This window comes from Nansenia antarctica (assembly GCF_963989245.1).
Source record: "Nansenia antarctica genome assembly, chromosome: 20".
Lineage (NCBI taxonomy): Eukaryota > Metazoa > Chordata > Actinopteri > Argentiniformes > Microstomatidae > Nansenia > Nansenia antarctica.
Window position 1 is genome coordinate 20,464,108 of NC_137693.1, and position 15,000 is coordinate 20,479,107.

Here is a 15,000-nt window from a genome sequence, read left to right on the forward strand (position 1 = left end):
ATAAATATATTTTAAATTATTTGTAAAATGTAATTGATAGAAATGCAGGAGAAAAAAAATAGGAAAAAGTTAGGACACATTTATTACCACTTAAAATGCCTAAAATGCCTAAAATTAGAATCAAGTGCACCACATCAGGTGAAAATGATTAGAACATTGTTAGAGAGGATTTTAAACTTCAGACATAAGCCCCTTTCACACATAGTTCCCTGGAAATTGCAAGGAATCCCGACTCGAAAATGCTGGGCATTTTCATCGTTCACACATGACTGAATTAGCCGGCAATTACCTGGTTGCTCCCTTTCACATGTCGCCATTCCCAGGTTGCGCAATCTACTTCTATTTAATCATGCATTCAACTGGATGCAGAACTGGAACGAGACAGGCGTGTGAGACTGCCATATACCATATACTGTATATATATCTGCCATATATCATACCTCTGTTTTATATTGAATAATGTATATTATTGATATTGATTATTGATTCATTTATTATATTGATAAATACGCGTAAAACTGAGGTATGATATATGGCAGATATAAACTGCTGAAAAAAAGTTTTGTTATTTTGGTTGATTATTCCTCCCCTTTAATACTACCAGTTGGTATTGTATTCTATATCGTTGGAAAGCTTGATTAGTCACAAACACGTGCAGAATATCTTCCACCTAAGCAATATTGCAAAAATAACAAATTCTCTTCTACTTGAGGAGGAAGGTTGATTCACACTGTTCGAGCATCAAGACTTGATTACTAGAAAGTCGCTGTTATCCGGCTCCTCCAACACAGACACACAACGTCTGCAACTAGTCCAACATGCCCGTAGCCAGCCCCCCTCCCCACTGCCTTTCTCCACGTTGTTGGGGAAAGTTATTGTGACTCATATGTTTTTATTTATATTATGTGTTTTGTTAATGTGCTTTCATATGATGTATAGTATGTTGAGTGACCTTGGTGAAAATGCACTTTTCAAACGAAATAACCTTGAAGCTTAAGTAAACATAGCACACACACATACACACATACACACACACACTCCAAGGTCACCGCACGGATTTCACTCTCGCCCGCTCTGCTCCGCTCTTAATTTCAGATTAGCCGTAATAAGATTAACATGTAATCTGCGTGCAGAGATTCACCTCACCCTACCTCAACGCGCAAGCACACACATGCACCCGCACATTAAAATATACATTCATTAGAAAGTCTCTCCCTCTCATCTCTCTCTCCCACGTCCAGAAATGGCAGGACATCATCAAAGAGGTGAAGTTCCTCCAGAGGATCCAGCATCCCAACAGTATAGAGTACAAGGGTTGTTACCTACGGGAACACACGGCATGGGTAAGACACACACACACACACACACACACACACACACACACACAGAGAAAGACAGACTCCCACATCCTTGCCATATTGTAAGGTACCAGTGCACCAATCCTGTTCTCTCTCTCTCTCTAGCTGGTGATGGAGTACTGTTTGGGCTCAGCCTCCGATCTTCTGGAAGGTAAGGTGTAAACATGGCAGCTACCCCCCCACACTGACTCATACTTCTAGAAAGTGTCAGTTGTACGTTTCATAATGAGCATGAGCCTGACAGATCACCATAACAACAGAGGGTGTGTGATAGAGATGATTGTGTACATTTCATGTGCGTTCAACTAACAAGCCGTCGATCGACAGCTGTTGGCTAAAGATTCTCCTTCTTCCACTTTTAGTTCATAAAAAGCCCCTTACTGAAATGGAGATCGCTGCCATTACCCATGGTGCTTTGCAGGGGTTGGCCTATCTGCACTCCCACAACATGATTCACAGGTGAGTGTTTACCTTGTGTTCAGAAGGGGTCCTAGAATGTTAACAACTTACAGTGGCCTGCATAAGTAATTGGACAGTGAAGCATTGTTCCTTCTTTTGGCTCTACACTGCACTTATATAGGGCCTTTTTTGTTGCTCCAAAGCTGCTCCAAAGCGCTTTACAACGGCCTCTCATTCACCCATTCACACACCATTGGCGGTTTGTACATATTGGTTTCACCATTCAGAGATTACACCACCTTTCTTGCATAACCCCCCAATTTCAGGATACCCAAAAGTAATGGGACAGATAGCACTCATGTTTAGTATGAAGTCTGAAACCTGCTACCCATTGACCCCTACCTGTTTTGGGGTCTTTTTGGAAATTAAATGCATGTTCATGTTCCATTGGATTTAAATCTGCATTGACTTGGCCAGTGGAGACCTTTCCATGTTTTGCCCCTGAAAAACTCCCTAGTCCCTATGAGAGTATGTTCTTGTTATTGTCTGACTGTATGATGAAGCTCCACTCAATGAATTTGGAGGCAGTCCCTTGTGCTTGAGCAGACAATATAGTATATATATAGTATATATACACTTTCTATACACTTGAGAATTAATTCTGCTGCTGCCGTCAGCAGTTACAATCAATAAAGGCAAATGAGAGTGTTTTAGTGGAGCTACACAAGCCCAGACCTACCAGCCCTGTACCCCCTGTACCGTGTCTCACAGAGGCTGTGGTTGGCTGGTGAAGTGTTCTGTCTGTACCGTGTCTCACAGAGGCTGTGGTTGGCTGGTGAAGTGTTCTGTCTGTACCGTGTCTCACAGAGGCTGTGGTTGGCTGGTGGAGTGTTCTGTCTGTATCATGTCTCACAGAGGCTGTGGTTGGCTGGCGAAGTATTCTGTCTGTACCGTGTCTCACAGAGGCTGTGGTTGGCTGGTGAAGTGTTCTGTCTGTACCGTGTCTCACAGAGGCTGTGGTTGGCTGGTGAAGTGTTCTGTCTGTATCATGTCTCACAGAGGCTGTGGTTGGCTGGCGAAGTATTCTGTCTGTACCGTGTCTCACAGAGGCTGTGGTTGGCTGGTGAAGTGTTCTGTCTGTACCGTGTCTCACAGAGGCTGTGGTTGGCTGGTGAAGTGTTCTGTCTGTACCATGTCTCACAGAGGCTGTGGTTGGCTGGTGAAGTGTTCTGTCTGTACCGTGTCTCACAGAGGCTGTGGTTGGCTGGTGAAGTGTTCTGTCTGTACCATGTCTCACAGAGGCTGTGGTTGGCTGGTGAAGTGGTCTGTCTGTACAGTGTCTCACAGAGGCTGTGGTTGGCTGGTGAAGTGTTCTGTCTGTACCATGTCTCACAGAGGCTGTGGTTGGCTGGTGAAGTGTTCTGTCTGTACCGTGTCTCACAGAGGCTGTGGTTGGCTGGTGAAGTGTTCTGTCTGTACCGTGTCTCACAGAGGCTGTGGTGGGCTGGTGAAGTGTTCTGTCTGTACCGTGTCTCACAGAGGCTGTGGTTGGCTGGTGAAGTGTTCTGTCTGTACCGTGTCTCACAGAGGCTGTGGTTGGCTGGTGAAGTGTTCTGTCTGTACCGTGTCTCACAGAGGCTGTGGTTGGCTGGTGAAGTGTTCTGTCTGTACCGTGTCTCACAGAGGCTGTGGTTGGCTGGTGAAGTGTTCTGTCTGTCTGTACCGTGTCTCACAGAGGCTGTGGTTGGCTGGTGAAGTGTTCTGTCTGTACCGTGTCTCACAGAGGCTGTGGTTGGCTGGTGAAGTGTTCTGGTAGTCTCTGACTCATTCACGTCCATCTCCTGGAGAGGGTTCCTTCTCTGTGGGACAGTTGTTTTGGGTTTTGGGGGTTTTTATGGAATAGAGAGGCGATGCATAAAAAGTGTTGTTATTTCTGAATGGTGAAACCAATATGTACACAACTACCATCAAATAAAAGCTGATCATCTGTATTTTAACCTCATTGTGAACATTGAGGAAACGCTTCACTGTTCCGTGACGTACCCAGGACACTGGAGATGCTATATTGAACACCCTGAATTCTTATGCGCTGTGTTGGTTGTCCTTGTGTGGAGTGTGGACCAGCTTGCCGGAACCTTATTCAGAAAACAGATAGTCGTTATATGCCTATCAAGTAGCTGACTGAATGTCATTTGTCATAAACTGGCACCATCTCACTCTCTCTCTCTCTCTGTCTCTCTCCCCCTCCCTCCCTCCTTCCCTCCCTCTCTCTCTCTCTCTCTCTCTCTCTCTCTCTCTCTCTCTCCCTCCCTCTCTCTCTCTCTCCCCCTCCCTCCCTCCCTCTCTCTCTCTCTCTCTCTCTCTCCCTCCCTCTCTCTCTCTCTCCCCCTCCCTCCCTCCCTCTCTCTCTCTCTCTCTCTCTCTCTCTCTCTCTCTCTCTCTCTCAGAGACATTAAGGCAGGTAACATCCTGCTGACTGAGCCTGGGCAGGTGAAGCTGGCGGACTTTGGCTCCGCCTCCATCGCCTCCCCTGCTAACTCCTTCGTGGGGACGCCATATTGGTGAGGGAACAGTCAGCTTGTGGAGGGGGGGGGGTTGTGGGGAGGAGGAAGCCTCTTAAGGTGTGTGTGTGTGTGTGTGTGTTATTGTGTTATTGTGTGTGTGTGTGTGTGTGTGTTACTGTGTGTGTGTGTGTGTGTGTGTTACACTCAAAGACAAACACACCTTCTGCTGTGTCTCTGGATGGTACTACCTCACACAACCCCCCCCCCCTTCTCCCAATCCATCTTTCTCTCTCCTCTCCCCCCCCAGGATGGCCCCAGAGGTGATTCTGGCGATGGACGAGGGCCAATATGATGGGAAGGTGGACGTCTGGTCCCTGGGCATCACCTGTATAGAATTAGGTCTGTCTGTCTGTCTGTCTGTCTGTTGGTGGAAGTGTCTTTGTGCCTGTATATGTATGAATACCTTTGTGTAACTCTCTCCTATTTCTGTTCCCCTGTGTGTGTGTGTGTGTGTGTGTGTGTGTGTGTGTGTGTGTGTGTGTGTGTGTGTGTGTGTGTGTGTGTGTGTGTGTGTGTGCGCGCGCGTAGCGGAGAGGAAGCCTCCACTGTTTAATATGAATGCAATGAGTGCCTTATACCACATAGCACAGAACGAGAGCCCCACACTGCAGTCCAGCGATTGGTGAGTGACACTATAGTCCTCACTGACACTTTGGATTTCAATTGACACAGAGTATATGTTGATGTTTTCCTTGGCCTTCCTGCCTTCATCTGCCTTATTTTACTCTCTCTCTCTCCCCCTCCCCTCTCCCCCCCCTCTCTTTCTCTCCCCCCCCTCTCCCCCCCCCTCTCTCTCTCGCAGGACGGATTACTTTAGAAACTTTGTTGATTCTTGCCTTCAGAAAATCCCCCAGGATAGACCACACTCTGACGACCTGCTAAATGTGAGCGCAAACACACACACACACACACACACACACACACACACACACACACACACACACACACACACACACAGTGAGGTTAATGTGCTACGTCTGTAGATGGAGATTGTGAAACCCTGTGGTGTTAAATCTGGCTGTGAAGTTTGCTGTCTGTTCCATCCCCCATAAGCCTCTGTTTTGATTCACTAATCCTGCACTTCCTCACACACACACACACACACACACACACACACAGTGCTTGGTTGCGTTGTAGAGGCAAACAGCTCTATAGATGAATAGAGGTCTGATTCCCACCCTCAGGTCTTACCTTTGCTTCCAGGTTGCCGTGGAGACGTCACGCAGCCTTGTAGTGTTTGTAGTGTTTGGTCCCAGACGTGGAATGTTTCTGACATCAACCAGCTCAAATAAAAGGCAAATATATGTTGCACACATTCTACATCTGAACACAGTTTTTCTGATTTTCCTCCTCTCCTGTCCCCCCCTCCTCTCCTGTCCCCTCCCCTCCTCTCCTGTCCTCCCCTCCTCTCCTGTCCCCCCCTCCTCTCCTGTCCTCCCCCTCCTCTCCTGTCCTCCCCCTCCTCTCCTGTCCTCCCCCCCTCCTCTCCTGTCCCCCCCTCCTCTCCTGTCCCCTCTCCTCCTCTCCTGTCCTCCCCCCTCCTCTCCTGTCCCCTCTCCTCCTCTCCTGTCCCCCCCTCCTCTCCTGTCCCCCCCTCCTCTCCTGTCCCCCTCTCCTCTCCTGTCCCCCCTCTCCTCTCCTGTCCTCCCCCTCTCCTCTCCTGTCCTCCCCCCTCCTCTCCTGTCCTCCCCCCTCCTCTCCTGTCCCCCTCCTCTCCTGTCCTCCCCCCTCCTCTCCTCCCCCCCTCCTCTCCTGTCCCCCCCTCCTCTCCTGTCCCCCCCTCCTCTCCTGTCCTCCCCTCCTCTCCTGTCCCCCCTCCCTCTCCTGTCCTCCCCTCCTCCTCTCCTGTCCCCCCCCTCCTCTCCTGTCCTCCCCTCCTCCTCTCCTGTCCCCCCCCTCCTCTCCTCTCCTCCCCTCTCCTCTCCTGTCCTCTTCCTCCTCTCCTGTCCCCCCCTCCTCTCCTGTCCTCCTCCTCTCCTGTCCCCCCCCTCCTCTCCTGTCCTCCCCTCCTCTCCTGTCCTCCCCTCTCCTCTCCTGTCCTCCCCTCCTCCTCTCCTGTCCCCCCCTCCTCTCCTCTCCTGTCCCCCCCTCCTCTCCTGTCCCCCCCCTCCTCTCCTGTCCCCCCCTCCTCTCCTGTCCCCCCTCCTCCTCTCCTGTCCTCCCCCCCTCCTCTCCTGTCCTCCCTCCTCTCCTGTCCTCCCCTCCTCTCCTGTCCCCCCCTCCTCTCCTGTCCTCCCCCCTCCTCTCCTGTCCTCCCCCCTCCTCTCCTGTCCTCCCCCTCTCCTCTCCTGTCCTCCCCCTCTCCTCTCCTGTCCTCCCCCCTCCTCTCCTGTCCTCCCCCTCTCCTCTCCTGTCCTCCCCCTCTCCTCTCCTGTCCTCCCCCTCTCCTCTCCTGTCCTCCCCCCTCCTCTCCTGTCCTCCCCCCTCCTCTCCTGTCCCCCTCCTCTCCTGTCCTCCCCCCTCCTCTCCTCCCCCCCTCCTCTCCTGTCCTCCCCCTCTCCTCTCCTGTCCTCCCCCCTCCTCTCCTGTCCCCCCCTCTCCTCTCCTGTCCCCCCCTCCTCTCCTGTCCCCCCCTCTCCTCTCCTGTCCTCTCCTCCTCTCCTCTCCTCCCCTCCTCTCCTGTCCCCCCCTCCTCTCCTGTCCTCTCCTCCTCTCCTGTCCTCCCCCCTCCTCTCCTGTCCCCCCCTCCTCTCCTCTCCTCCCCCCCTCCTCTCCTGTCCTCCCCTCCTCTCCTGTCCTCCCTCCTCTCCTGTCCTCCCCTCCTCTCCTGTCCTCCTCCTCTCCTCTCCTGTCCCCCCCTCCTCTCCTGTCCTCCCCCCTCCTCTCCTGTCCTCCCCTCCCTCCTCTCCTGTCCCTCCTCCTCTCCTGTCCTCCCCCCCTCCTCTCCTGTCCCCCCCTCCTCTCCTGTCCCCCTCCTCTCCTGTCCTCCCCCCTCCTCTCCTGTCCTCCCCCTCCTCTCCTGTCCCCCCCCCTCTCCTGTCCTCCCCCCTCCTCTCCTGTCCCCCCCCCTCTCCTGTCCCCCCCTCCTCTCCTGTCCTCCCCCCCCTCCTCTCCTGTCCCCCCCCTCCTCTCCTCTCCTGTCCTCCCTCCTCTCCTGTCCCCCCCCTCCTCTCCTGTCCTCCCCTCCTCTCCTGTCCCCCCCCTCCTCTCCTGTCCTCCCCCTCTCCTCTCCTGTCCCCCCCCTCCTCTCCTGTCCTCCCCTCTCCTCTCCTGTCCTCCCCTCCTCTCCTGTCCCCCCTCCTCTCCTGTCCTCCCCCCCCTCTCCTCTCCTGTCCCCCCCTCCTCCTCTCCTGTCCCCCCCCTCCTCCTCTCCTGTCCTCTTCCTCTCCTGTCCCCCCCTCCTCTCCTGTCCCCCCCCCCTCCTCTCCTGTCCCCCCCCCCTCCTCTCCTGTCCTCCCCCCCTCCTCTCCTGTCCTCCCCCCTCCTCTCCTGTCCTCCCCCCTCCCCTCCTGTCCCCCCCCCTCCTCTCCTGTCCTCCCCCCCTCCTCTCCCCCCCCCTCCTCTCCCCCCCCCTCTCCTCTCCCCCTCCTCCCCTGTCCCCCCTCCTCTCCTGTCCCCCCTCCTCTCCTGTCCCCCCTCCTCTCCTGTCCTCCCCCCTCCTCTCCTGTCCCCCCTCCTCTCCTGTCCTCCCCCCTCCTCTCCTGTCCTCCCCTCCTCTCCCGTCCCCCCTCCTCTCCTCTCCCCTCCCCTCCCTCCTCCCTGTATGCAGCATGCGTTTGTCCAGCGCGAGCGGCCTGACTCGGTGCTGATGGACCTGATCCTGAGGACTAAAGATGCCGTCAGGGAGCTGGACAACCTGCAGTACCGCAAGATGAAGAAGCTGCTGTTCCACGAGGCCCACAACGGCCCCGCGGCAGAGGCCCAGGACGGAGACGAGGTGTGTGTGTCCGTGTGTCCGTGTGTCAGTGTGTCCGTGTGTCCGTGTGTTCGTTTGCATTCACATTTTTGTGAATTTCACATTTCTTGTGTGCTGTTTTTCCACAGCAGAATAACAGCAGAATTAGGATCCATAACACAAGTTCCAAAGTGTCCACATTGCGTGTGTGTCTCTACGTGTGTGTGTATCTCTGTTTGGGTGCGCAGGAGGTAGAGCCGGGTTCGAGCCCCGGCTGGCCACATGTCGAAGTGTCCTTGGGGCGAGACACTGAACCCAATTTGTGAGCAGGCCGGCGCCTTGCATGGTAGCTTGGTGTGTGAATGTGTTTGTTAACGGGTGACCGAGAGGCCGTCGTAAAAGCGCTTTGGATAAAGGCGCTTATATACAGGGCTCCCACCGGTCCTTGAAAAGTTTGTGAATTTGAGAAAAAATAATCAAGGTCTTAAAGTTTTTGAAAATAGACATGGGTCATTGAAAGTGCTTGAATTCCCCTCTCTCTCTCTCTCTCTCTCTCTCTCTCTCTCTCTCTCTCTCTCTCTCTCTCTCTCTCTCTCTCTCTCTCTAAAAACAAATATATATTAAAAATGTTTTTTACTTATCTCGTCAACTAGTACTGTAGATAAGTCTGTGTATTGCTTAACTTTACACATATTTCACAATATATTGTTTTGCTGTGCTGTGGTAGAGAAGGCAAGAGACCATCTAGTGTTCACACATTCAAGCCTCTCTTTTTAATTGTTGTCTGTGAGCGGATAGTTCCTATTATATAAATTCTCATCTAGATCTGTCTCAAACCATGCTGTGTTGGGTCCTTGAATTTGAGGGAATTGAGTCTTGAAAGTCCTTGAAAGGTGCTTGAATCTGATGTTTCAGAACGTGTGGGAACCCTGTATACTGTATAAGTGCAGTCCGTTGACCGTTTCTCTGTGTGTGTGTGTCTGTGCGTCTGTGTGCGTCTGTGTGTGTCTGTGTGTGTATCTGTGTGTGTGTCTGTGTGTGTGTCTGTGTGTGTCTGTGTGTGTGTCTGTGTGTGTGTGTGTGTCTGTGTGTCTGTGTGTGTGTCTGTGTGTGTGTCTGTGTGTGTGTGTGTGTGTGTGTAGGAGCCGGAGCACAGCTCTGGGAGGACGGGGACGGTGAACAGCGTGGGCAGTAACCAGTCCATCCCCAGCATGTCCATCAGCGCCAGCTCCCAGAGCAGCTCCGTCAACAGCCTGACCTCAGCGGCCCAGGAGGAGCTGGGAGAGATGGGCCTGATGGAGGGAGACCACACCGTCATGTCCAACAGCTCTGTCATACACATCAAACCTGTGGGTCCACACACACACACACACACCGTCATGTCCAACAGCTCCGTCATACACATCAAACCTGTGGGTCCACACACACACACACACACACACACACACACACCGTCATGTCCAACAGCTCCGTCATACACATCAAACCTGTGGGTCCACACACACACCCACACACACACACACACACACACACACCGTCATGTCCAACAGCTCTGTCATACACATCAAACCTGTGGGTCCACACACACACACACACACCGTCATGTCCAACAGCTCCGTCATACACATCAAACCTGTGGGTCCACACACACACACACACACACACACACACACACACACACACCGTCATGTCCAACAGCTCCGTCATACACATCAAACCTGTGGGTCCACACACACACACACACACACACACACACACACACACACACACCGTCATGTCCAACAGCTCCGTCATCCACATCAAACCTGTGGGCCCACACACACACACACACACACACACACACACATTTTAAATGCTTTATTTATGTCCACATACATGTACAATTCTAAAGGACATAAATACTAACAGTGCATTTTGATATCATGGAAACAATCTGTTACAGTAATGCTGAGCCAACAACCAGTTCTGCCACACACAGGATGTTATTCGCACCAGATGATACCAGTGGGTTGACAGATACAGTATCAATACTATAAGACAGACAGTATCCCGCTCATGGGTACAGGAAGCACCGCCTTCTCCATATTGAGCGGCTACCAATAACAGCGGATACTGAGCAATACACACACACACACACACATGCAGGCACACGCACAAACACACACGCACAGACACACACACACACAGACACAGACACACACACACAGACACACACACTCTCACACACACACAGACACACACACACACAGACACAAACACAGACTCAGACTCTCACACACACACACACACACACTCACACACACACACACTCACACACACTCATACACACACACACACACACACACACACACACAGAATCACACACAAAAACACATGCATACATTTAATTGCTTTTCATATGACGTTGATGATGATGATGACGCCTCTATTAGGAGGAAGAGGAGGGTTACCGTGACAACGACCAAGAGCGTCGTCCCTCCGATCCCCAGGCCGCTCCGGTTCCGGTCCCGAGGAAACACTACCGCAACCGTGAACACTTCGCCACCATACGCACAGCATCGCTGGTGAGACATCACACACACACACACACACACACACACACACAAACCTTCTCCTTATCCTCTGTTTTGAGCATTTCAACAGTCACTACACAAAAAATAACAATTCATTGATTTCTTTCTTACCTTCGTTGTCATTATAATAATAATAATAATAATAATAATAATAATAATAATACATTAGAGTTATATAGCACTTTTCTAGACACTCAAAGACGCTTTACAAACTGAAAAGATCAAAGTAATGTCGTAGTGCTGGGGACACATGGGAGGGGGAGGGGGAGAGGGGTAACTGGTGACGGCGAGCTTGAAGAGGTGGGTTTTGAGGGCCTGTTTAAATGTTGGGAGGGTGTTGGCCTGTCTGATGTGGCTGGGGAGGGCGTTCCAGAGGGACGGGGGCTGCGGCTGAGAAGGCCCTACCCCCCCCCCAGGTCCGGAGCTCGACCATCAGACTGTTAACGGTGTTGTTGTCCCGTGTGTGTCCACCAGGTGACCCGGGAGATGCAGGAGCACGAGCAGGACTCTGAGCTGCGGGAGCAGATGTCCGGCTACAAGCGGATGCGGCGGCAGCACCAGAAGCACCTGATGGCCCTGGAGAACAAGCTGAAGGCGGAGATGGATGAGCACCGCCTGCGCCTGGACAAGGAGCTGGAGGGCCAGAGGAGCAGCTTCAGCCAGGAGGTGGACAAGCTGCTGAAGAAGCACCAGGCCTCCATGGAGAAAGACGTACGGACACACTCACGCACTCACGCACACTTTCACACGGCTCGTGCACGCAAGACGAAGCTAGTCTGTAAAGCTTGCACACACACACACACACACACACACACACACCGAGGTTTCCGTTAATAATAGACGTTTTTGGGCCGATAAAACAATCGGTCAAATTGTCGCCAGGCAAATTGTACCAAACAAAGGTGTGTGTGTGTGTGTGTGTGTGTGTGTGTGTGTGTGTGTGTGTGTGTGTGTGTCTGCTCCAGGCGAAGACGTTCTCCAACGATGAGAAGAAGTTCCAGCAGCACATCCAGGCCCAGCAGAAGAAGGAGCTCTGCAGCTTCCTGGAGTCTCAGAAACGAGAATACAAACTACGCAAGGAGCAGCTGAAGGAGGTACACACACACACACACACACACCCCCGTACATGTGTACACACACACACACACACACACACACACACCCCCGTACATGTGTACACACACACACACACACACCCGTACATGTACACACACACACACACACACACACACACCCGTACATGTGTACACACACACACACACACACACACCCCTGTACATGTGTACACACACACACACACACACCCGTACATGTGTACACACACACACACACCCGTACATGTATGTAAGTAAGTAAGTAAGTAAAGCTTTATTTTATATAACGCCTTTCGTACATGAAATGCAACTCAAAGCACACCCATACATGTGTACACACACAGACACACACACACACACACGTACATGTGTACGCACACACACACACACACACTCCCGTACATACACACATACACACGCACACACACACCCATACATGTGTACACACACACACACACACACACTCCCGTACATGTGTACACACACACACACACGCACTCACACTCACACTCACACACACACACTCTCACTCACACGCCCTCTCATGTCCCTGTCCCCTAGGAGCTGAGTGAGAACCAGTCCACCCCTAAGAAGGAGAAGCAGGAGTGGCTGTCCAAGCAGAAGGAGAACATCCAGCACTTCCAGGTAGACTGGCCATGACCCTCCACCCACCTCCCCCCTCTGTGTGTCTCCAGACACAACCACCTCCCCCCTCTGTGTGTCTCCAGACATCACAGACTCTCTGTATAGGTGATCAACACACTTATGCAGAGCCATGTCCATGTCCATGTCCATGTCCATGTCCATGCATCATCTCTTCAGGTTACACCATACCTGCTCCTCCTGAAACATTACCACTCCCCAGCACTACGTCTCCTGAGACACCTGCTTCTCCCCTATACTACGCCTCCTAAGACTCTACTGCCCCCCTTGTACTGTGTGTCCCTCTTGTACTGTCTCTCCAGTGTCCCCCTTGTACTTGTCTCTCCAGCGAATAAACAGAAAAATACTTTTTCACGACGACTGCCAGTGGCCCCTGGCCTGAGCTGGATTACTCTTCCTGCTACGACTGGTGAATTGACGATTCACTTCCTTCAGTCAAATGTGTCGATTGAAAGTCGCTCTGGAATAAGGCGTCTGCTAAAGGCCTAACATGTGAACGTGCGTAACGTAGCTGTGGTGTTTCCAGGCGGAGGAGGAGGCCAACCTGCTGAGGAGACAGAGGCAGTACCTGGACCTGGAGTGTCGCCGCTTCAAACGCCGGATACTCATCGCCAGGCACAACGTGGAGCAAGACCTGGCCAGAGAGGTACACACACACACACACACACACACACAACTGTCATACACCTAGGACACACACACACACACACACACACACCTGTCATACACCTAGGACACACACACACACACACACACACACCTGTCATACACCTAGGACACACACACACACACTCACACCTGTCATACACCTAGGACACACACCCACACGTACACACACACACACACACACACACACACACACGTACACACACGTACACACACGTACACACACACACACTCACGTACACACACATACACACTCACGTACACACACACACACACACGTGCAAACATACAGAGGCCACTAAAGCAGGACATCGTTAGCCTCATAGCTTAAATAATAAAAGTCATATTTTGGCCAAATTGAGATATCTGCCTAACTCTACTCTCCTAACATGCCTATGCCATTAGCCTATCAGAATGCTTGTTACATTCCCAAATCACTGTCATCAAGTCATCTCTTTGACATAGGCATTTTTGACACTACATACAAAGATGGCTCGGCTGACCACAAGTGAAGCATGACTTTCCCTTTTGTCCTTCCATGTCTTCCGCCCTCCCACGTTCACTACATATTTGTATATCTCTGTCTCTCTGTCTCTCTCTGTCTCTCTCTGTCTCTCTCTGTCTCTCTCCGTCTCTCTCTGTCTCTCTCTGTCTCTCTCTGTCTCTCTCTGTCTCTGTGTCTCTCTCTGTCTCTCTCTGTCTCTCTCTGTCTCTCTCTGTCTCTCTCTGTCTCTCTCTCTCTCTCCGTCTCTCTCTGTCTCTCTCCGTCTCTCTCTGTCTCTCTCTGTCTCTCTCTGTCTCTCTCTGTCTCTCTCTGTCTCTCTCTCTCTCTCTGTCTCTCTCTCTCTCTCTGTCTCTCTCTGTCTCTCTCTGTCTCTCTCTGTCTCTCTCTGTCTCTCCGTCTCTCAGGAGTTGAACAAGCGTCAGACTCAGAAGGACCTGGAACACGCCATGCTGCTCAGGCATCACGAGTCGATGCAGGAGCTGGAGTTCAGACACCTGTCGACCATCCAGAAGATGCGGGCGGAGCTGATCCGCACCCAGCACCAGACGGAGCTCACCAACCAGCTGGAGTACAACAAGCGCCGGGAGAGAGAGCTGAGACGCAAACACGTCATGGAGGTCCGCCAGCAGCCCAAGAGCCTCAAGGTACACACACACACACACACACACACGTTTGTCACATGCAGACAGACACACACACACACACACATACATTTGTTGCATGCAGACAGACACACTTACCTTTCACAATGGCTTCCTCTGCCCCTCTCTTCTCTGTCTCTCTCCTCTCTCCTCTCTCCTCTCTCCTCTCTGTCTCTCTCCTCTCTCTCTCCGCTCTCTCCTCTCTCCTCTCTGTCCCTCTCCTCCCTGTCTCTCTACTCTCTCCTCTCTGTCTCTCTCCTCTCTCCTCTCTGTCTCTCTCCTCCCTGTCCCTCTCCTCTCTCCTCTCTCCTCTGCTGTCCCTCTCCTCTATCCCGGTCTGTCCAGTCCAAGGAGATGGCGATCAAGAAGCAGTTCCAGGACACGTGTAAGATCCAGACGCGTCAGTACAAGGCCCTGAGGAACCACCTGCTGGAGACCACGCCCAAGGCGGACCACAAGGCCGTGCTGAAGAGGCTGAAGGAGGAGCAGACCAGGAAGCTGGCCATCCTGGCCGAGCAGTACGACCACTCCATCAACGACATGCTCTCCACTCAGGCTGTGAGTACTACATGGAGATGGATATATATGTATATATGTTACGGTACATGTGGGAAGACTGGACATGTGGGAAAACTAGGGTTAGGTGCTAGGGTGCTACGGTTAGGGTTAGGGTTAGGGGTAGGGGTAGGGGAAGGGTTAGAG

General features: G+C 52.1%; 1 protein-coding gene across 1 annotated transcript in view; it reads left to right on the forward strand.

The window, feature by feature from the left end:
- The window catches only part of taok1b (TAO kinase 1b), a gene marked incomplete at its 5' end in the record, with an annotated part of 21,789 nt that overhangs the window by 2,705 nt on the left and 4,084 nt on the right, over nt 1-15,000 (forward strand). The window contains 16 exons of the mRNA XM_080549791.1: nt 1,242-1,343; nt 1,464-1,509; nt 1,721-1,817; nt 4,205-4,318; nt 4,569-4,660; nt 4,850-4,943; nt 5,124-5,205; nt 8,031-8,198; nt 9,299-9,505; nt 10,589-10,720; nt 11,204-11,440; nt 11,695-11,823; nt 12,385-12,468; nt 13,013-13,132; nt 14,062-14,301; nt 14,644-14,856. Of these exons, the coding sequence (XP_080405917.1) occupies nt 1,242-1,343; nt 1,464-1,509; nt 1,721-1,817; nt 4,205-4,318; nt 4,569-4,660; nt 4,850-4,943; nt 5,124-5,205; nt 8,031-8,198; nt 9,299-9,505; nt 10,589-10,720; nt 11,204-11,440; nt 11,695-11,823; nt 12,385-12,468; nt 13,013-13,132; nt 14,062-14,301; nt 14,644-14,856 (2,157 nt within the window). The remainder of the gene's footprint in view (nt 1-1,241; nt 1,344-1,463; nt 1,510-1,720; nt 1,818-4,204; nt 4,319-4,568; nt 4,661-4,849; nt 4,944-5,123; nt 5,206-8,030; nt 8,199-9,298; nt 9,506-10,588; nt 10,721-11,203; nt 11,441-11,694; nt 11,824-12,384; nt 12,469-13,012; nt 13,133-14,061; nt 14,302-14,643; nt 14,857-15,000) is intronic.